Genomic DNA, 23,376 nt, shown 5'->3' with positions numbered 1-23,376 from the left:
TTACCCGATTGAGAGGCAGAATGCAAGAAGTACATTCCTTTTTGAGAATCTGAGAGATCTGTGAAGAAGTCAGGGCACTTACTACCCAAAATTACAAGATGCACTAGTAACAAAACATTCTAGACGAAAGAAACTCAAATACAAGCAAAGTCAGAGGAAAAAATATAAGGTATTATTATACAGGTCGTTTTTGGAGATGCTAAAGGACCTCAGAATAAGCTTAATCTCAGAAAAATAGGATGGGAGTAACAATAAAAAGGATTACATCATAAAAGCAGTAAAGAACTATGCAAGAAATGAAATTGTGAGAAATAACAGTGATGTAAATTTAGTATAGTAATTATTCCTCTTCAACCCAAAACCTTAGAGAAAAGGTTAGGAAGAATAACAAAACTCCAGTACTAACTCTATCTCTAGGAGTGAATTATGTTTACATACAATAATCCTACCATCACTTCCACAGCTTTTCCAAGACAATTAATTTACCTTCAGTGGTAAGAGTCCATGTGTGGCATTCAACAAACGAATACTTTTATCTTAAATTCATTTATAAGTGATTTGTTTTATAGACAAAATAAGCTGCTCTTCTTCCTCATTATATAGCTTATTCTTTATATACCAAACTGATTTTTTTTTCCAAACTGATTTTTTTTAAGAGAGCAGGTAACCGATGAAGAGCCTTGAAATACAAACAAAATAATCAACAGGAAACAAAAAATGTTCTAAGGATTTTCAATTTCCTATCAGCTTACTGAAATTCATTAAATAAAACACTATTAACATGTTCAATCTCTAACTTTATGGCACATATACTAGTCACTATCTGTATATTTTTATCTGTTTAAGCAGCACACATTACCATAAAAGATTACATTATTCATTCAACAAATATATGTGTTCAGTATGTGCCACGCCCTATTCTAACCACTCTTCCATGTATTATTTACATATAAGAACCATTATGATAATTTTACAAGTGAATAAAATCACCTAGGAATCAAGAAACTTACAAAAAGTCATATTATTAATTAAATGGGGCTAGAATCTGAAAATAAAGATAGCATTCTGAGCACTACCCTATAAAATAATGGAGCATATCTATGAGAGATGAGGCTTTGGCCTTAAGTTATTTAATTAGTAAAGCAAACAAAAGAATTAATATAGGGACTTCCCTGGTGGCGCAGTGGTTGACAATCCGCCTGCCAATGCAGGGGACACAGATTCAAGCCCTGGTCCTGGAAGATCCCACATGCCGTGGAGCAACTAAGCCCGTGCGCCACAACTACTGAGCCTGTGCTCTAGAGCCCGTGAGCCACAACTACTGAGCCCGTGTGCCACAACTACTGAAGCCCAGGCACCTAGAGCCCGTGCTCCGCAACAAGAGAAGCCACCGCGTTGAGAAGCCTGCGCACCTCAACAAAGAACGGCTCCCGCTCACCACAACTAGAGAAAGCCTGCGCGCAGCAACGAGGACCCTATGCATACATACATACATACATACATACATAAATTTATATTAAAAAAGAATTAATATAGTACATAGGGTAACATAACTATTCAACAAATGGAACATTTATCTAATGGTAAGAGCTAAATTTTTCTAACATCCCAACTTCAAGTATTATATATAGTACAAAGAACCACTGACATGTAGGAAGAATAAAGTCTCTAGACAATAACTAACTCTTAATTAGGTTTTAACTCCAAGAGACCAAAATCAAAGAAAAATTCAATACTCAAGAAGGAAGTCATATTTCATCCAGAAAATTCTATTGCATTTTACAAACAGGCAGAAAGCATGGAGGAAGAAAACAGTCCAAGGCACAGAGCCCATGGCATAGGAAAAGGCACAATTGCACAAACAGGTAGAACGTCACTGAAGACAGTAAAATCTTTTTAAAACAAAAAGAAATAAGTAGGAAAAAAAAACTTTCCAAACCAGCAAAAGTACATTTTAAAAAGGAACCAAATTTCACAATTGAACCTCAGTGGAATGAATGCTGGACCAAACATCTGGTTCTAGAGTCTCCATCTAGAGCAAGTTCCTTAGTTTAATTTCTTCTATAAAATAATCAAAATATTTTCTAGTTTTAATAATCTATGCTAATTCTAAGGTATTAAATCAAAGGAGCAACCTGTTAAGCAGAGCAACTTCTAGATGAAAATGTTTCCTTAATATTTTTCATTCACAAAATTCTGTATATCGTATGTTAAGTATTTAGCACAGTGCCTACCACAGAGTAAGACTCGTTATTTGTCAAATGAACATTAACCATGACATGGCAACATACTGAAATGGATGCAACAGCAAGAGAATTTCACATGTATTATAGGGCTTAAGATGGCACAGGGCTTTTCTTGAATTATTTGTTTTTGTAATTCTTTATTTTTATCAAAGTAATAATGTACAACAGTTAATTAACTACCACTCTCAAATTTCTGAAAAAGGAAAAAAGAAATCTCCCCCATTCTGTTCTCACTGTTTCACTCCTTCAGCAATTTTTTTTTTTTGAAAAATCATGATCTCATACTGATATATCCAGAATTCAAATTCAACCTCACAGGATTCTTCTTCCCTTACTTGTATCTTCTTTTCACACACAATAAGACTCTGGTTTCCATTAAAATAATACATAATACTGTCCATCACCTAAAACTCAAAAGTGAAAAACAAAGTTTCTCTCCCTTCCTTGGATCCTGAGCCAGCCAGTTCTTCCCCTCCCAAGGTAACCATCATCACCAGTTTCTTGTATGTTCTTCCAGATATTTTAAACATTTAAAATCCACGTACATTCCCCCTCCCTCATGTTAGCATACTACATACATTGTTCTACACCTTGCCTTTTCCATGTAATAATCCCTCGGAGATCATTCCATATTCATACGTTTATAACTGCCTCATGTTATAGAACACTGAACAGTATTATGTATGTCCACTGTATGGGCATACCATGATTATTTAGTTTCCTCTGATGAACATTTAAGTTGCTTCAAATCTGTTGATATTTCCAACAATGTGCCAAATGTACATTTGATCCTTGGAAGACAGATGTTTAACTGTCCTTCCTCGGGGCAATTTCAATTTACATCCCCATTAGCAATGTGTAAGTGTTCCAATTTCTCAACATCCTTCTGAACCCAAGGTATTATCATTTTTTATCTTTTCCAATTTAATAAGGAAAAACATCTTACTACGGTTTTATTTGCAGTTTTCCTTAAACAGTATGTTTATATCCTTTGCCATTTTCCCAGTGAGTTTTTTCCCTTACTGATATGTAGGGATATATGTTAATGATATTAGTCCATTTTCCAGATGTATCTCATATAACTTCATGTACTTAAAGATTCTGTCTGGGACTTCCCTGGTGGCACAGTGGTTAAGACTCCAAGCTCCCAATGCAGGGGGCCCGGGTTCGATCCCTGGTCAGGGAACTAGATCCCATGTGCATGCCGCAACTAAAGATCCCGCGTGCCGCAAGTAAGACCCGGAGCAGCCAAGTAAATAAGTAAATTAAATAAATAAATATTAAACAATAAAGACTCTGCCTAGCAGTAAAACTGCATTTATTAATATTTTTCTGTTACATTAAATCAGATCTAATATTACCAACGTTTCTGACAAATGTGAGAAGCACAAGTTAATGTAACTATTCGATTTTAGCACAAATACACGAACAGAAGACTTTTAATTGAAATACAAGTCTGAATGTGTTTTTAGGTATTGTCTACCTCACCAGATGAAATAGTAACACATATTAAATGTTACCTGAATAGCAGTGTATCAGATTAACACACACACACACACACACACCCCTCTAACTCACTCTTGTATGGAGTATTTAAGAAATTTATGACTCTTCACCTTAAAATAGATGGGTAGAAACATGATTTCTGGTTGTGGCAATACAGTAAGACCAAGCAGACTTTCCCTTCTAAAAATAATCAAAAATGCTAAACAGAATAGAAGAAAAAATTACAGCAAAGCTCCAAAGGAAGGAAGGGGAGATATTCAAGTGCTAGATAGGAAGAGGAAATGAAGTTAGAGCAAAAAAGTAAAAACTTACAACACAATGACAGTGATGTGTAAGGGGTAAGGACCCTAGAAAAACTGTGTCTATCACTGCTGAGAAGTACCAAGAAAGCTATTTCCTGGGCTTTTGGGGGTGTGGGTGGATGTGGGTGTCGTCCCCCATGAAACACTGAAACCCAAACGCATGTTCTGTGCAGGTACTCTTCAAATTTTTATTTCATACATGATGTGTGAGTCCACGAGCTGAAAATCTGTAAAAGTGGGCCGAGGCTTAGTGTGCCCAGCAGAAACAAATCATCAAAACCACTTCCATAATCCAAGGCACACACACAAGTTGCACAGGAAAAACTACATCTGAATTTTTAAAAATAACAAAACTAATCAAGGGACAGATCCACCATGAGGGATCAGCAGACAAACAGATGGTTAGTACCCAAGAGCTTAAAAAGTGAAACACCGTGTAATAAAACATAAGTATATTAAAAATGTCTAAAGACTCTTTTAAAGAATCCTTTAAAGATATGTATTTTAATATTTATGGATTAAATGGATGACGCCCAGGACTGGCTTCAAAATAATGGGTGTGTGTGTGTTGGGGATATAAACAAAACAAAATTTACAATTGCTAGAGCAGGGTAATGGGTACATGGGGGGTTATTATAGCATTCTCTTTATTTTTGTTAAGTTTGAAAATTTTCTTGATTAAAACAACCCAAAACAGAAGTCCAGACAAAGAACAGGATACAGTGAATTAAGAAAAAGTAGCTTGGAGGTGGGGGAGAGAGCTTTTAGAATTAAAAGAAGAAAAAAAAAAAAAAGTAAAACAGAAGGCATATTTGAGGAAACGCCACAGAACACAGAACTAACAAGATGAAACAAGTGTGGATAAGTCAAAAGATGCAAGTAGAAAGAGATGTCTAAGATATGTCTAAGGTAATATGCAACAGGAATTCCAGGAGAAAACAGAAAGAATGAGGAAGAGACGTTATGTAGAGCTAATGGCTGAGATTCTCCCAGTTACGAATATAAATAATCTTCAAAGTGGAAAAGCACACTAAATCCCAAGCAAAATAAAATAAAAATAAATTCATACCTAGACCATCATGGCAAAATTGCAGAATGTCAAAGACAAGAAAATTCTTAAAAGCAACCAGAGAAATGACACGTTACCTATAAAGGAAGAAACAACGGTATGACTGACAGTTGATTTTTCATCAGAAAACAATCAAGTATCTTCAAAGTGAGGAGAAAAACAACTGTCAGCTAGAATTCCAAAACCAATTAAAGTACCACATAAAAGCAGGAGCAAAACAAAGACATTTCCAGACAAAGACAGAAGTTCCCACTCAGACCTTTACTGGAAGAACCTTTTTAGAGTTGCAAAGGAAGGAGTAATGGAATAAAAGAGAAGTCACCAAGTAGAATAATTACAGCAACTACAATACTGAGTAAATGGAAAATTCCTGGTCATAATCTATGAAAACAACTCTTCCAAAACTGTAACAACACAGAAGTATTACAAGATGCTGAATAACAATACATGTGTGATACTTCATGTTTGCAGAGCATAGTATTTCAGATTATTTAAAAGGACAAAAGTTCTTTCGTATTAAGTATGTGCAAAGGATTGAGTTGGCTAGTGAAGAACAAGTGTTTTCCTCCCCTCTTTTAAAGGATTAACTAAATTTTTAAGGATAGTTAACGTGCTCCCTTCCTCCCTTCTTTAATCCAACAAGTGTCTGTCTTTAAGAGACTACACTTTCTAAAAATCTGACAATTAACTATGAAAATGCAATCTGCTACTAGGAGGAAATGTTTCATTAGAATAATCATGGATCTCAACTACTTCTACAGCTCACTATCCATTTTTAAGGTAACTGACAAGATGTGGGTTCATTTTAGATATTTCTTGGCAGGACTTCAGCCAATTATCTACATGCTGATTACTCACAAATCTGCCCTTTACCTGGCTGGGCAATTTACTTTTGCAGCTCATACCTCAGTTTACTGTTAAAAAGAGTTAATGACAATCTCTACTTCTCAGCAGCCTGATGTGAAGACTGAATGACTCAATACAAATTACTTAGAACACTGCTTGGTACACAAACCTCCATCACCACGCACCACAACACAAGTCTTTCTCTTAAACACCAGGCAAGGTGCTCCTATTTGTATTTATTGACACGTGGATGGGCCACTGGCCCTTTAAACTTTACTCATCTAAAATATATTAAATTTGCCTTCCTAATACAATCTGCTGTTGATTCTCCTCCCCTACTCAATTTTCTGTCTTAGGAAAGAAAAGCCCTCAGTTGCCCTAGTTAGAAACCTGGGTGTTATCCTAATGCTTCTTTGGCCTCACTCCCCTGGTCCCCCATATTTATAGTCACCCAAGCCTGTGGATGTAATTTTTTCCAAGTCAAGGCTTTGGAAACCTTCTCGAAGAAACAGAGTATACTTTGGGAACACACATCTCCCTGCTCTTAACTATAAACCACTGAAGGAAAAGACTTTATTTTGTCTCTAATACATACATATATGTATTTGTATAGCAAATTAATAGGAATGCAAGACTTGACTCTAATCCTACAGTATGTAAAGTAAATCTACTTTACAAATAAGGATGAGTCAATCAGAAAGAACAGTGCTAAGAGGCATGGAAACAGAAAAGGGTTACAGACATTGAAGGAAAAGGATCCAATATACAGTCATAATCAGGAAGTTGCTTATATGGAGGGCCAACCCTATCCATTGTACTACATCATTTTATGGAAGGGACTTGAGCATCTGCAGATTTTGGTACCCTTGGGGGCTTCTGGAATCATTCCCCCTTGGATACAAAGGGCTAACTGCATAGTCTAGGGGAGTGTGAATCACAGTCAATCAACCACCAATTCATCCATGCCCTACCCTGGAGCTGATGGCCATTAAACACCTGAAAAGCCATCCACTTCTCTTGTTATAATGCCACATTACTAAGCAACTCCCTCATTATGACTTGATTCCTATGTGAGTCTACTTGCCTCCTGAATGAGATCTTACTGGTCACGCCAACACAAGTACTTCAATCTCTGTGCTAGTTATTCCTCACTGTAAATGAATAAACTAATATTCTTGGTTTTATATATCAGTCACACGAGCTTGATTACTGTGGATCTATCCCCGAAAAATAGCTCAATTCTGGTGTTTTTGAGTCAAAAAGGCTAAAGGTCATACTACAAATTGCAATAAACTCACGGAGGTAATGCATCCCCTGCCACTACCCCATCCACAATCCCAACTTCTCCGTAGTGTGACACGGCTAAGTATTCGTATATATTTTGAAATATGAATAGCCACTAGACCTCAATATGCCTTAAACAGGAAATTTATTTCCAAACCTGTTTCTATATTTATATTGCTTATTTCTACTAATTATCCCACCATCTTCCTACCTCCTAGCCACCCAGCCTCATCACCACAACCTTTGACTTTTCACTCCCCATTTCCCATCCTACCACCAGCTGTTAAGCCCTACTGACTGTACCTCTGTACTAGTATTCTGATCTGTCCTTTCAGTCTCATTCCTATTTCTATTACCCAGAATTAACCATATCATTTCACTTCAACTAATCCAATGACCTAACTGATCCACCAGGTTTTAGGCTTTCTTCTTTCTCTAATCCATTTTATATCCTGCTACAAGATTAACCATAAATTCTGGACATGTTAATCCCATGCTCAAAAAATCCCCATGGCTGTTAAAGAATAAACTTAAAGCCTAGCACTCATGGTCCTTCAGGATTAGACTCTAAACCTAGAGCTTTCAACTAATATAAGTGATAAAGAAGTACTGATCCCCTCAGCCATCAGAGCAGCAGGGTGAATGAAGGTGGAGAAGAAATTCATTTGCCCCAGTGTGTCACACAAATATGGTTATTCTGGGGCTTCCCTGGTGGCGCAGTGGTTGAGAGACCGCCTGCCGATGCAGGGGACACGGGTTCGTGCCCCGGTCTGGGAAGATTCCACATGCCGCGGAGCGGCTGGGCCCGTGAGCCACGGCCGCTGAGCCTGCGCGTCCCGAGCCTGTGCTCCGCGATGGGAGAGGCCCGCGTACCGCCAAAAAAAAAAAAAAAAAAAAAAAAAAGGTTATTCTGTGTGTGCCACAAGACAAAAGGAGCTGAGAAGCACTGTCTCAACTGACTGACATCCACACTTATTTCTACTGTTACCATTCCTGCACCAGCAGGAAGAGCATGGAGCAACGAGATGCCTCCCAAACATCAATACTTAAAGTGGTGAGCTAAGAAGCAAAACACTCATTACTAGGTGATGAGAATACAGCAGGTACGGGGGGCGGTTAATGAAAAAGCAACCACTGCTAGTATCTACAGCACTATTCAGAGAAGATGGTACTTGGGTCTATGAACAGCGAGGCTTCCAACAGCGAGGCTGGATGCAGCAGTGTTGATAGTAACTAGTCATTAAGATCATCCAACTACTGCCTCTTCTTGTTGGTTTCTATGCTCACCAAACAACCTTCTAATGCTAATTTGGTTCCTCCAGTAAATCGGCCTTCAAGCAATAAACACGGCTAGACAATGACTGCCTGATTTGTAACTCCTGTAGTTCCCCCTCTCAGTGTGCCAGTGAAGTGGATTTGGAGGCCCTAAATCCAAGGAGACAAACCCTGGACCGTAAGTGTACACTATGTGTTACTCATCTGGCACCCTGACAGACAGACAGACAGACAATTCTGCCTTACCCTGATTTGAGGGACGGAAATCTGTGAAAAAGTCACCAAGTTCTTCATATCTCCAATTTCTATGTACTAAAATTTAAACAGCTCTGGAGTATTCATGAATGTGAACATGCCTTCCTGGGAGAAAGGGTGTAGACTAAGAACCACCTTGTATAAAAAGTGTTCAAACTTTGGAGATATGATTCTACAAGTAACAAAAGACCTAAAATCCAACATTGCCTGAAATACATGTCAAATTAATAAAATAAAATTAGTAGGAACTAATGTGACACGATGAACTGTCACCGTGGTCAGAGAAATTAATTTGGATTCCTCAGATCCAAAGGGATATATGTGCTACTGTAGTGTCAGTGAAAGTAAAATAAGCCAGAATAGTCCATGCAATCAAGTGGTTAATCATTTTGTGGGCAAAAAGAAATAAGGAGCTAAAACCCAGAAGATAAACAGGCAAAGGGGAAGGGGAGGAAACAGATAAAAAGAATTCAAAGTTCTCAACAAAAAGAGAAAAAGCTCTGATCTATGTCCCTGTCCCAATTATTTCCAAACTCTTTCTCCTGGTCTATAAGATGTCTAGCCACCACCACCCATGACCCAGGCAAAATGATCACCAATGACAGTACTATTGCTATCAACATCTATTGTGGCACCGTGGTGCCTTTTAGTGGCCCTTTTGTGGGCATAGTACACCCCTCTCTCCTCTCCTAAACAATCAGCACTTAAAAACAATAAAAATGCTCTCTTGTATAAGAATGTTCGTCCCATCTTCCAACGCAGCTACAGAGCTGTTATGACTGCAGTGGTGAAGACACATAACAGAAAGAGTTTAGCCTCTGACAAATAATACGGTTTGTGCAAATTGCAATGTGGCAGTATTAAAGAAAATCATGGTCTTTGTCCCCTTACTTCACCCAAGGCAGCCGAGCCAATTCCAGATATTCTTAGAAACAAATGTAATGTCCAGTCCTTTGTGTCTGACCTGCTGTATCTCCACATTTTAGCAGCTAGATACTGAGTGGCCACAACAGCAAGATACGAATGTTATCCCTTCTGCTCAAAGTTCCCAACCCTCTGGCCAAGATATAAAGGTTCGGAAGGACAGTTTAACACATACACTGGAAACACTAATACTGATTTCCAAATTTGTCAATCTGCATTAAAACCAATTACACATAAACAACCACAATTTACCAACATTTACAAATCAGTGCTACCAAAAGAACCAAGGCAAGCATCAATGTCCATACTTCCTTCCCCTTAGAGAACTTGCAATTTACTAGTCTCCAGAAACTATGTTAGCCACTGCAATTTGCAAAGTAAAACATGACAAATGATAGTAAGAAAACAAGAGTGTTCCTTAAAAGGAAAAGAAAACAAAACAAACAGAACAGGAAGTCAAATCTTAGTCTGGTCATAAGTAATCCAACTGGACAGACATCCTGATACCTAAAAGAGAATATGTTCAAGTAATTAAAAATAGGTCAAAATTGCCTTGCTAGCTTAGTATATGGGTCAAGTTTTGCTATATCCTAGGAAAACTACCAAAAATAGATAATAGCAAAGATACCAGTGTACTTTCACATGAGCTTTGTCTTTTGTAAGTCTATGACAAATTGAATTAAGCCATTTCTACATTATAGAAATGACACAATTATTTGCAGACTAATTTTTCCATCTGTGGCTAACCCATGCCACATATGTTTACTTCTGCAGCTGAATTATATACAACCCTGTAGTTAAGCCTTTCGTCTACCAGTCCTATTACAGAGCATAAAGAGAAGAAAATTTAAAAAGAAGAAAAAAAAATTCATCACATTTGCACCTAAACTTACATGGGTTATTGATTATATTCAACTGAACTACTGGGTACAGCACAAAAAATAACCTTGAAAAATAAAGCAGTGCTTAATAGTATACAGAAGAAAAAATATAGACGAAGTCCTTATTCCTACATACCCTTACAGCTTACCAATATTGATCTGACTTAGATGCAGCCACAAGAGGAACTCAGGACACTGGTACACTCCAGACAATACAGAATTGGGTCTCATTACTAGACGGTGGAAAACAAAACATTATATTAATACAACCACCCATGCTTACACAGGGGAAAGAATAAGAGCAAAGCTAAGAAAGTACAGAATACAGGAGAGAACCATATAATTCCACGTGGCTGGAACACAGAGGGATGAGTAGTGAGAAAGGAAGCTAAAGGGAAAGGCTTGAAGGTCTCCTAAGCCCTGTTAAGGAGCCTGGACTCCATCTAACAGGGTAATGGTTTCAAATTTTTTTGAAGTGTTTATTTTCTCTCCCCCCTGCCCTAAGTCTTTTTTAAGCAATACCAGTAAACAGTAAAAGAGATAAAAGGGAGCTGCTCTAGTTGAAGAGCATAGACTTATAAAGCCTTGACTCTCCCCAACTTACACACGAGAGAACCCAGAGAAAGATGAGATGATCTCAGAAGAACAGAGTCTATAAAGGAAGGCTTTACTATGAAAGGCAGAGGGAACAGAAAGAACACTCTTCTAGAAGAACTGAATTTGAGGTCACAGCTAACTGGCTATGTAACTAAGTAAATCAATATGGCTCAGTTTCCTTGCAGGTAAACACATGTCTCATCCACCCATAACTGCACATAGGAGAGCAGAAGGAAACAGATCTGAAAGTATTAATAGGCTGTAATTTGTAACTGACTATAATAACAAGTGTAGTGGCACCTAAATTCTATCTGGTAGGATAGGTGTGATTTCAACATATAGAAATGGGAGAAGGAAGGGCTTCCAACCAAGAAAAGCAGTGAGTAGAGGGACAGAAACAAAATATGGAGGGCTTTGGGTGAACAATTTGGCTAGAGCATGAAGAATGGAGCAATCACAAGTTTCCCTTAAGTGAGCTTTTATGCTAAACCACTTGTTATTTTCCCCATAAGTTGAGAATTTCAGATCAAGCATACGCGAATATTTCAACAAATGGTGCTGGGACAACTTGAGTAGCCACACGAAAAGAAGGACGGTTGGGACCCACTTCACACCACATGCAAAAATTAACTCCAAATGGACCGAAAGTCTGAATGTAAGCCCTAAAATGGTAAAACTCTTAGATAAGAGCACAGGTATAAATCTTTACGACCTTGGATTAGGTAATGGTTTCCTAAATATTACAACAAAAGCACAAGCAGCCTAAGAAAAAAAAATAAGTCATATTTCATCAAAATTAACAAATTTTGTCATTGAGCCGGGCCAATGCACTGTCCCCTACCTCCTTCCCTAATCTTTTTTTTTTGCGGTATGCGGGCCTCTCACCGTTGTGGCCTCTCCCATTGCAGAGCACAGGCTCCGGACGCGCAGGCTCAGCGGCCATGGTTCATGGGCCCAGCCGCTCCGCGGCTTGTGGGATCTTCCCGGACCGGGGCACGAACCCGTGTCCCCTGCATCGGCAGGCAGACTCTCAACCACTGCACCACCGGGGAAGCCCCCTAATCTTTTGAAGTTGCTACTCTCTTGATCCTTTCTCTAATTATATGGTTCTCAAGTTTTTTTCTACTCCAAGTATCTTGGTAGATGTGGGAAAGGTCAGGAGGAAATAAAAATTTCCAGAGGACCATTGGTAGTTTGATAAAGACTCCCATCTCAATTTGTTCAGGAACATAAAATCACCTCAATATATACCATTCCTCATTTCAAATGTCAGTCCCTCGATTTTTAAATATTGCATTTTTTCAAATATATTAAAAGCTAAATTACATAAAAATTAACTTACATATAGCATAACTATATTAAAGGGATAGTCAATCCTTCCAAACTCTTTTTTAAGTTTCTGACATCCTTAAGAATCAAATACCTGGTCTCTGCAATCAGTCCCCAAATAATCTAGAGTATTTCCTGATTAAAGGATGCGTAAACCCTTACTATAACCTTTCTAACCTCTTTACTAGTCCATCAGAATCCTGAGAGAGCAACACAATCACTGAAGATCTAAAAGTATATTGCCAAATACTTGGAAATAGTACCAGGCTGAAAGATTAGAACACCTAATATGTATTGATATATGTTTAGTTGCAGGTATCTAATACTATAGTTTTTAAAAGAGCAAAACCTTTCTGAGCTGTGCTCAAGTCATGTCTGGTGGAATGAGCAAAATAAGGAAAATGGGAGTACTAAATATTCTAGACGAGTAACAGTAGAAAGTCTGATCCAAAAATCAGTATCATTATGGTTTTAAAGCAGTTTTATGTACTTTCCCACTTATTTCCCACAGTCACCCTGGCACTTACAAAGAGCAATCTAAGACTGTCCTTTAAGAATAAAGCATTTAGGGCTTCCCTGGTGGCGCAGTGGTTAAGAATCCGCCTGCCAATGCAGGGGACATGGGTTCGAGCCCTGGTCCGGAAGATCCCACATGCCGCGGAGCAGCTAAGCCCTTGCGCCACAACTACTGAGCCTGCGCTCTGGAGCCCGTGCTCCGCCAACAAGAGAAGCCACCGCAATGAGAAGCCCGCACACTGCAACAAAGAGTAGCCCCTGCTCACCGCAACTAGAGAAAGCCCGCGTGCAGCAACGAAGACCCAGCACAGTCAAAAATAAAGAAAGAATGATAATAAAATATAAAAAAAAGAATAAAGCATTTAGATTAAATTTACAGAAGTCCTTATAGTCATGGTCTCACCACGTGCACCACTGTTTCTCCATTTCTCTAAGTAAAGCCTGCAGCAAACATACACAAGAATGGTCAAAGGCAGGCAGTAAACTGAGAATACTTTACAACATGTTTTCCGCACCACACCACGCCATATCCATTCGAAGCAAAAGGCCCAGCTGACAAAGAAATCATGGAATACTGTTCAGCTGGATAGAAAAAATGTAAATGGATAGTCAAGATCTTCGTGAAAGACGAGTTTCACTGAAACGCTTCAACCAATGCTGGCTAACAACTAACCTGACTTCCTGTCTTCAAGAGCTAACTTTCGAACCTAAATGCAACCAGATCCAAAAGCCCATTATCTGCATATTTCATTCATGCCACCTCTGCTTTTGGGTTGGGTACTGGGAAGTGAGACATCATATTAAACCTTACTTTACCATTCTCAACATAAGGAAGCAGAAGCCATTCCAACATACTAGTTCTCAAGTTAGTTGTTCAGGAATGAACAGGGACTCTTTCTTACCCAATATCTAAAATAAACTTTTCTTTATTATCAAGTCTGTGATTTTTTCTGGTCTCCAAAACTATATTCCTCGAATAATTTGGGGGGGTAAAGGGAGTGACTGGGCAATGGGAAGGGAGGGGAAGGTTTTACAAATTTCATTATCACCACACGATGACCACTACTCAGAAACTGCTCTATCACACAGAATGCCCCTAGAACAGCAATTTTCGAAATGTGTTCAGAGAACTTCTAACCCTCCCCCCAACTTTTTGGATGGGGAAGGGCACAAACTCAAACCATTTTCATAATACGTATTAAGGTACTATTTGCTTTTTCACTGCCATTCTCTCATGAGTGGAGTTTTCCAAAAGCTAAGAGACATGATACTACAACAGATTATGAAGCAATGCCACTTTTCTCATTCAATTTTTTTATTTAAAAAAATGTTAGGGCTTCCCTGGTGGCACAGCGGTTGAGGGTCCGCCTGCCGATGCAGGGGATACGGGTTCATGCCCCGGTCAGGGAAGATCCCACAAGCCGCGGAGCGGCTGGGCCCGTGAGCCATGGCCGCTGAGCCTGCGCATCCGGAGCCTGTGCTCCGCAACGGGAGAGGCCACAACAGTGAGAGGCCCGTGTACCGCAAAAAAAAAAAAAAAAAAAAAAAAAGTTATTATACTTACACGAGGTATCCAGAGTTGTCAATTTCAGAGACAGAAAGCAAAACGGTGGTTTCTGAGATGGGAGAATGGGGAGTTAGTGTTTGATGGGTACAGAGTTTCAGTTGGGGAAGATGAAAAATATCTGGAAAGGTGGTGACGATTGCACAACAGTGTGAATGTACTTAATGCCATAGAACTGCATGCTTAAAATGGTAAATTTTACATCATGTATATTTTACTACAATTGAAAAAAAACACAGGTAATGTTAATTTCTAATGGACTTATTATTCTAAAATGGATTATAAAACCCGCAGTTTAAATTTCTAATAATGTAAATATCTACAGATATAATCTGCACAACCAAAACCTTTTAGGTTCCACGGTATTTTCAAGTGTGTGCAAAGGGATCCTAAGCCCAAGAAGCTTGAGAACCACTGCCCCAGAGTACAGTCAGTTCTGTAAGTCTTCCACAGCATTCTTTACCCCCATTAATCTAGTTAGCATCCACCACCAAATGCAAACAAAAGCTATGGTGCCAAGTCCATCAGGGCCATCTCCTAGGTGGATAGGAGACATGTTCTCATATCTTGAGGTCAACAAGACATGGGTTTCACTATTTTTTTTTTTTTTTGCTACAGGTATTAAAGGCATTCAACCATAGCGTGTAGAATATTATACCCCTAATATACAGCAACCAACAATTACAGTGAGCACCCATATACCCACCACCCAGATCCTACCATTAACCTTTTACCAAACTGCTTTATCAAATATCCATCCACTTCTACTAGTTTTTGTGTAAACTGAGACATCAGTACAGGAATATCACTAACTAGAGTTTATTTTCTTTTGAAGCAAAAATTTACATACAATGAAATGAACAAATGTTAAGCGCATATTTGCTGAGTTTCCACAAATGCATATACATGTGTAACGCAAATCCATATCAACACAAAGAATATTACAATCACCACAGAAAGTTCTCTCCTGTCCCTTTCAGTCAGTCCCTGCCTCCATCCCCAGAGGTCACCACTCTTCTGATTTTTCACCCACAGACTACTTTCTGCTTGTTCTAGAATTTCATATAAATAGAATGACATTATGTCCTATTTTGTGCAAAGCTTCTTTCACTTAGTGTGTATTTGAAATTCATTTACATTATAGTATGCGTCAGTAGTCCCTTCCTTTTTACGGATGAATAGTATCCCACTGTATGAATATACCTGTTTATCCTTTTTCCTACTAATGGATTGTTTTCAGTTTTCTGCTCTTAGAACAAAGCTGCTATGGTCATTCTTGTACAGGTCTTTCCTCTTGTGTAAGTACGTAAGAGTGGAAAATTTCTAGGGGTAAAAACCCTTTAATTATGGAAAACTGCAAACATATACAAGAGAAGAGAGAATAGTATAATGAATTCCCATTAAAGCCAGTTGCAACTATATTAATTCACAGACACACTTGTTTCATCTATAACCCTCACCCATTATTTTGAAGTTCTAGGTATCATCATCATTTTGTCTTTAAACACTTCAATATGCAAACAATGTTTTCGAATCTGGTCAAATTATTTATCATGAGATATTTCAGGAACCTTCATTGTTGATTTATCCATGGATTAAGAGTTTAATTAAAGTAGAAATGGATGAACTATAGTTGTTTTTCTTTTCTCATCTTTTCAAATGATGCCTCTCTACCATCCCTCCTTGATACCTAGAAAGTCAATGGTACAAAGATATTTTCCGTTGTTACTCTGAAAGAACTAGTGCTAAATACAAAAATGGTATTGATAAATATCAAAAAGGAATAAACAAACATCAATATGATCAAGCAGATTTCCCAACTGTCAAGCACCTTGAATTAACTAATCCCATGCTATGCTATCATTTTATAAGTGAAACTGTATATGAGACTCAAAAAAAAAAAAAAAAAAGTCTGGTAACCAGCCCTTTATGAGAACAAAGGTAGTCCTCATTACATCCAAAACTGAACAAGGAGGTAAAATTTCAACCATTCTAGTCACTAGATTTTTGTTAACCTCGAACAACTGTCTGTGCTGGAGAGGGTAAGGGGAAATGGCCTTTCTCAACAACAGCTGATGACAGTATAAACACATAAAATCTTTTCAGAGGGCTATCTGGGGAAAAAAAAAAATGCGTATCTTCTGATTGGAAATTTCATTTCCCAAAACGTAACCTAAGTAAATCCTAGCATAAAGCACGCAACAAGGATGTCCTTCCCAGTGTTGTTTATAAAAGAGAAAAATTTGTTTACAACCTAAATGTTCAGTGGGCCATTAGTATAATTATGCAACATCCAAATAAACACACAGTACAGGCTGGAAAGTCTGGAACCACATATGCCAAACTATTAATGGCAGTTATGAAGGAGAGGAGAATATTTGCTGTTATCAATTTTAACTGCCTCTTCCTAAATAGATTTCACTATAATTTCAGTTGGATCGTTTTTCTCTGTGCCAAGTTTTTTTTAAAAGAAAAAGCGCAGGGCCTTGGAGGTAAACCCCAAGGTGGAACTTTGAAAATGCAGGACCCACTGAGTAAGTGCCAGAAAGGTGAACTGCAGAGTTAAATAGCATACACACAAGAGTGACAAAGAAAAAAAAATAGCTGAAGTCTAGACAAAGGGTTCTGACAAGATGCCAATATATTAATAAGAATCTAAAGGACAGGTGTGATACAATTCAATACAACTTAATACTGCTTGTTTTATTTATAACCTAACCCAGAGTTTCTCAACCTCAGTCATTACTGACATTTGGGCTGGGTAATTCTTTGTGGTGGGGGATTTTCCTATGCCTTATGTGATGCTTAGCAGCATTTAGGTTTCTACTCACAGTATATCAATAGCATCTCCCCACTCTCACCCCAGCCTTGACAACCAAAAACTATCTCCAGAACTTGCCAAATGTCCCCTGGCGGGTAAATTCACCCTGGCTGAGAACCACTGATCAAACCTTATACTTCTATGCCTGTATGTACAATATGTATGTCCATTCCATTTCACTCTTCAGAAACAACTGTTAGCTTCAAGGAGCTTACACTCTTAATGCCAAAAATCCAAAAGTCAAGTTTTAAAATTTTACTTCAATATCCTGCATATAAGGAGGGCTTCAAAATTACAGACTGAGTTTGGTCCACCACAGATCTATCCTCCCTCCCTCCTAACTTACAAACATTTATTAGACTGTATAAATTCCTCAAAACACTGTGATCTTTAGTCAGCTACTATGTTATTTAGGGCCAAATGTGTTTCATATACTTTCATCTGGAGTCACACCACCTGGGTTCAAATCCTTGCTCTACCACTCACTAGTTCTGTGATACTGACCAAGTTACTTAACTTGCTTATGCCCCCGTTTTCTCAACTTTAAAACATAAATAATACTATCAACCTAACTAATGGGAACACAGTGAGTGTATCAAGTGCTTAAAACAGTACTTAGTATATAATAGTAAATGCCCATTAAATGTCAGTTATTACCTATTATTTTAACTACAAGCCTATCAAGGCAAGAACCATCATCACCAGTTTATAGATAAAGAAACAGAGGCTGAGAGAAACTTGCCTGCAGTCACAAAATTATAAGATTATGGAGCAATGACCCCAAAACAGTCAGTCTTGATTCCAGAGCCCATAATTTTTCCATCATGTCAAAAAGATTACATTAAGACTCATTAACTATCAAAAGCAACATATTGGTCTTACTTCAAAATAACAACTAGCACTAGACATATTTTCATTAAGAGATTAATTTAGAACACAACTAAATTCAAGCACATTATGGAATTAATATTACAGGGCTTTTACACACCAGAGACAAATCTCAGTTTCTATATATTTTAAATGATTCTTACTTAAAAAAAAAAATCACAACATAGACCTTAACTCCTAAAACCGTTTATACATTATACTAAAGCAACCTACTGAAAATAGTCTAATAAAAAGACCATTAACACAGAAGGATAACATGGGGTTGCCTGAGACGGAGGTTATCTTGTACATTCTCTAAGTGTCCTGCTCTTACTCCAAGGTCATGAACTTTGTACATGATATTCGTTCCCAGGTCCCAGAAGGGCTTTGTGGACCCCTCTGATTTCTTCAATTACCCTTACCTCACACCCCAGTTCTTAATGACTCTTAAACACCTTGTTCAAGTTTTTAACCACTGCCCGGTTGTCATACAACTTACAGTATTAACCTTTCTCACTTAAACTTTGCTATTTCCAACACTGCTTACTAGGATCACCAATGACTTCCCCATCCCCTCTTCCTAAAGACATTTCACTGAAGTCGTTAGTTTTTCCACATTTCTTAAATGATTGAGGACATGTTCTTCTTCAACCTGGACTATAAAAACTACTCATTTTAGAGTTGCAAGTCAGAGCACAGGTGGAATGACTGGGACCATATAACTCTATAGTCCCAAAGTATCAGAATTGGAACAGACTTAGAAATTTTAGCCCAACCTCTGGTTTCACAAATGACACTGAGAGACAGAGATAACTTGGTAATATCTTCCTCTTTAACTCCTCTTAGATTCTACGAAGAGTTTGGTCTTGGCCATTTGGGTCTTGTTAATTCCTTTTGCTCTTTAGATTACATATTTGGATTTTAACATTTTTTACTGCCTCCACAATTCAATAACCTCTCTCAGTACAGTGATTGTCAACAGGGTTGAGAGTTGTCTGCCATGTTCGTTTCGAGTAAATAGTCCAAATAATTCCACCCTGAACCTACTCTATGAAATAGAAAGATGAGGCTGAGAATCTCTGCTATTTAAAACCAAAATTTTGCCTAGCCCTCCACGTTCCTCTTTTATTAGCCTTCTATAACAAGTCAGTGTCATCCACTTCCTCCACACTAAATTCTCCTTCCTGTTCACCAAAGGGGGGGAAAAAGAGAGAAGACCTAATTTTGGCACTCATGTTCAGCAACTTGAGAGTTCATTCTTCTTTCCCCATCACCTGATAGACTCCTGATGAAATCGCTAAGTTACCGATTCTCAAATTCTTGTTCACTTGTCTAGCACTTCCTTATCTATCAGTTCAGACTACAAACCGGAAATCAGCACCCAAACCATGAATTCTAGACACTGCCACCTGCACCTCATTCAAAAATCTTCAGTCTTCCCACTGTCAATCAAATGAGAAAAATTCCCTCTGACATTCTCTTATATAGTTCCTAATTCCCTCTGACATTCTCTTATATAGTTCCTATCTTCTTTTACAGGCTTTTCTCCTGCACCAGCTCTGCACATATTCTGCTCTTCTTCATACAGAAACCTTCTTCCATGAATAAGGCCCATCCTGTATACTTCTTCTGCTTGGAATATATTGACACTCCCTTCCCCTTGATCCCCCTCCCTCAATGCTCGTTCCAAAAGCCACTCCTTGTAAAGCTTTTCCTGAGGTTTCTGTTTCCTTTAAACTACATAGCATTTTATTCATAACCATCTTACGGGAATTATATATTATTTACATTTAGGTATTTCTCATATGCACTCCTTATTATAAATTACTGGAGGACAAAATCTACCATTTTCAGCATTGCTCTTCCCCATGCTGCTTTAGCACAGTGCCTTGCACATGCTCTCAAATACAGCGGCCAACTTGACAATGGGCTTTCCTCAGGACTTTTTTCGGAGGTTGGCCGTTAAGTCACCATTAGTCTTTTAAGCCATTTCATTAATAAAAATATTTTATTTATTCCTTGGTGTCTGATGAATCAACTCTTCTATTTCACTTAGTATATATGAAGAAAACAGAACGAACAAACAAACAAAACCTGTCCCAATTTCAGGGGTTCTCTCCTACTGAAATGATCTATTTGGTCTCTATTTCAAGTCACTTATCAACTAAGCAAAGTCTCCTCTACTTATGCCATTAGAGAAACTAAAATTTATAAGAGCCACAAAATAAAACAAATATTCCCAGCTAACTTGCTAGAGAACAGGAAAAATTCTGTGGTAATTCTGAATTGCTGCAGGGTAAGTAACAAATTGCAAAACAATAATAGAACAAAGAGATTGAAATATGCTGTGAGAGTGTCCCAAAGTAAAACATGTATAGAAGAGCTTCTCCTTAACATATGGAGTTCTTATAGTCTTCCTCGATGACAGAGTGGATGTTGTCAATAACCATTACCATATGCCACTGAAGTCTACCATCACTTTCAAGTTGGCAAATTTTTTGAATACAAGCAATTCAGTTCAAAAAGCCTAAGTGTCTCCTCTATGCTAGGCAGGGAGTGGAACCTAAGACATGGATGAACATAAAATCTCGCCTACATAAAGCAAATAATCTCAAAGTTTTCTCCACCTCGTACACCTGCTCTGCACTGCTTCCTTCGCCCCTTTACCAGTTATCTCCATCAGCCATGATTTCGTTCAGATCACTTGTTATTTGTACTGGAAAAATAGGTGAAAGGAAAAAACTTTCCTGCCCCACGAATCTCAGGGGCAAGGAAGAAAAGGCTGGGAGAGCAAGAGGCATTTCCTCCTCTATTCCCTCTTGAAAAATCACCAACCTAGCATGTTTGTCTTTCAAAGCCCACCTAAAACACAACGTGGAACAAACACATCAAAAATCAGTAGGCCCCTTGGAAAAGTGGCACTTAAAAGAGGCAACCGCATCGGCTATTTCATATTTTATTAGTAGAAATGACTCTTTGCAGTATTAAAACACTTCAAAACACCTCAGGATATAATGCTGGTATCGACATTTTAAAAACTTATCTTACTGATCAAAAAATCCATACGATGACAAAGCTAAAAATGCTCTCTCTCACCAATAAGCGTGGATACAGCAGTCACCCTACTCCACCCAAAGCCACCCTAGCTAAGACTGGACAGTTCAAAACCTGGAAAGCTTTCCTCGCTTACTCCACACCAGATACGAATTCATTTCAACACCTCGGGGTTCACGTGTAGCTATGTAACAGCGAAGAAATGGTATCAAGCACCGAAATTTCCCAGGACATTTTATTCCTTTGATTTAGCTGTGCCTTTTTCACATTTACCAAACTCTCCCCCTTCCCCGCTTTTAACAAGGAAAAAAATCAACAGATACTCTTACTTGAAAAACGAGATACCTATTCAGATTTTCGAAGTAGATTTCCATTGCTGGATTTGGGAGGAAAACCGACTTACATACGTGATCTTTATGGAAAAGGCGCCCGCCCCTTCTTTCAACGGAAGCCTGAAGCCTACGAACTGATTCAATACGTTTAAAGGGTTCCCAGATCGCCTCAGGACGCTGGAAAACGATTTTCAGCCTTCTACAAACCTACTCTCATGTTTAAACTTATCTGGTGGAGGAGCAACGCAGCACCTAGGAAAGATATACTTACCACAGGAAAAAAAAAAAAGAAAGGAGAAAAAAAAAAAGAAAAAGCAGCTTCTTCATCTCAAGAACTGAAATAACGCGTTAAGGAGGGCAAGGCTAACCTCCTCAAGCCCTCTACGCGTCGGCAGGGCGTCAGGCAGGCCCCGGCCCCCACTTCGTTCCCGTTCCCGTTCCCGGGAAACTCCCCACGGAAAGCCTCACACAAAGGCGCCTCGGCGCCCGCCGCCCGGACGGTCGCGGACTCACCAGGACCGTGGTGCAGATGGACCGCAGTTCAGACTCCACTTTCTCCCGATAGTCCTTAATCAGCTGCAGCTTCTTGTCGGAGGTGTCGGTCTTCTGCTCGATGCTCGAGATGACCCTCCAGGCGGACCTGCGGCCTCCGACCACGTTCTTGTAGGCCACCGAGAGCAGGTTGCGCTCCTCGTTGGACAGCTCGGCGCCCTGCTCCGTCACGGCCTTCATGCAGGTGGCCATGTCGTCGTAGCGCTCGGCCTGCTCGGCCAGCTTGGCCTTCTGGATCAGCTCCGTCTTCTCCATGGGGCCGGGGACAGGACAGCGAGGGCGAGCACCGACCCGGATGCCGAGGAGGAGTGCGGAGGGCCTGCGGGCGGGCGGGCGGGGCGGGGTCGCGGGCAGAAGGCGGGGGCGGCGCCGTCAGACAATGCACCCGCCGCCCCGGCAGCCCGCCCGCCCGCCGCCCCCTTTGTCTGTGTCCGCACGCGCGGCCCCGTTGAATTTCCCTCCCCCGCCCACGCTCCCCGCGGGGTGCCCGGGAGGCCCGGGGGCGCCAGCCGAGGCGGCCCGCGGCGGGGGGAGGAGGAGGAGGAGTAAGGGGAGGAGGAGGAAGGGCCGCTCCCGCGCCCGCCCGGCCCAAGATGGAAGCGGCCGTTGGCCCGCACCTTCCTTCCCGCCGGAGCCGTCCCTGAGGAGAGCGGCGTCGAGGCCAGCCGCTCCCCGGGGCTGGCCTCCCGCCGGACTCTCGGGCCCGGCCCGACCCGAGGAGGGCCGGGGGCGACCCTGGCGCTCACCTTCACGTCTCCGCGGCCGCGGCGCGACTCCCACCACTTTGATCCGCCTTTGGCTTTAGCCGAGGACCCTCCCGTCTCAGCCTACCTCCGAGCCGGGAGGCGGGCCGCAGCGCGGCGGCCCTCGCTCCCCCCGCCCAATGGCGCGCTGAGCTGTCCCCTAGAGTCCCGCCTTCCTCCCCGCCCCTAGCCAATGAGGACTGAGCGCGCGGAAGGGGGCGAAGAAGGCGGGGCGGGAGAGGAAGCGGAGGCTAGGAGGGTGGGTCGGCTTGGGCAAGTTCGGTTGGCCGGCAGGCTGCGGCTTCGGCCACGGGGTTTCCTCCAATTAGATCCAGGGTACAAGGACGTCACTGTTGCCATGGCGATGCTGTTACCGACTCCCCTCAACCTCCCCGCCACCCCCGGCACTCGTG

General features: G+C 40.2%; 1 protein-coding gene across 2 annotated transcripts in view; it reads right to left on the bottom strand.

Annotated features, from left to right (window-relative positions):
- The window catches only part of YWHAQ (tyrosine 3-monooxygenase/tryptophan 5-monooxygenase activation protein theta), a 32,078-nt gene extending 8,985 nt beyond the window's left edge, over positions 1-23,093 (bottom strand). Inside the window, exons 1-2 of one of the 2 annotated variants that reach the window (XR_003434203.1) lie at positions 22,967-23,093; positions 22,182-22,539 (exon numbers count right to left, since the gene is read on the bottom strand). Coding sequence is in view for 1 of the 2 variants with exons in the window: in XM_027113840.1 (XP_026969641.1) it covers positions 22,182-22,475 (294 nt within the window). In the remaining variant the exon portion in view is untranslated. The remainder of the gene's footprint in view (positions 1-22,181; positions 22,540-22,966) is intronic. The other variant, XM_027113840.1, reaches the window with a different exon arrangement.
- Positions 23,094-23,376: the final 283 nt, after the last annotated feature.

Source organism: Aethalodelphis obliquidens, unplaced genomic scaffold (genome assembly GCF_003676395.1).
Source record: "Aethalodelphis obliquidens isolate GAN/ISIS:26980383/991018 unplaced genomic scaffold, ASM367639v1 scaffold12, whole genome shotgun sequence".
In the NCBI taxonomy this organism is placed as follows: Eukaryota; Metazoa; Chordata; class Mammalia; order Artiodactyla; family Delphinidae; genus Aethalodelphis; species Aethalodelphis obliquidens.
Note: the sequence above shows the minus strand (reverse complement) of the source record. Positions and strands in the feature narration are given on the sequence as shown.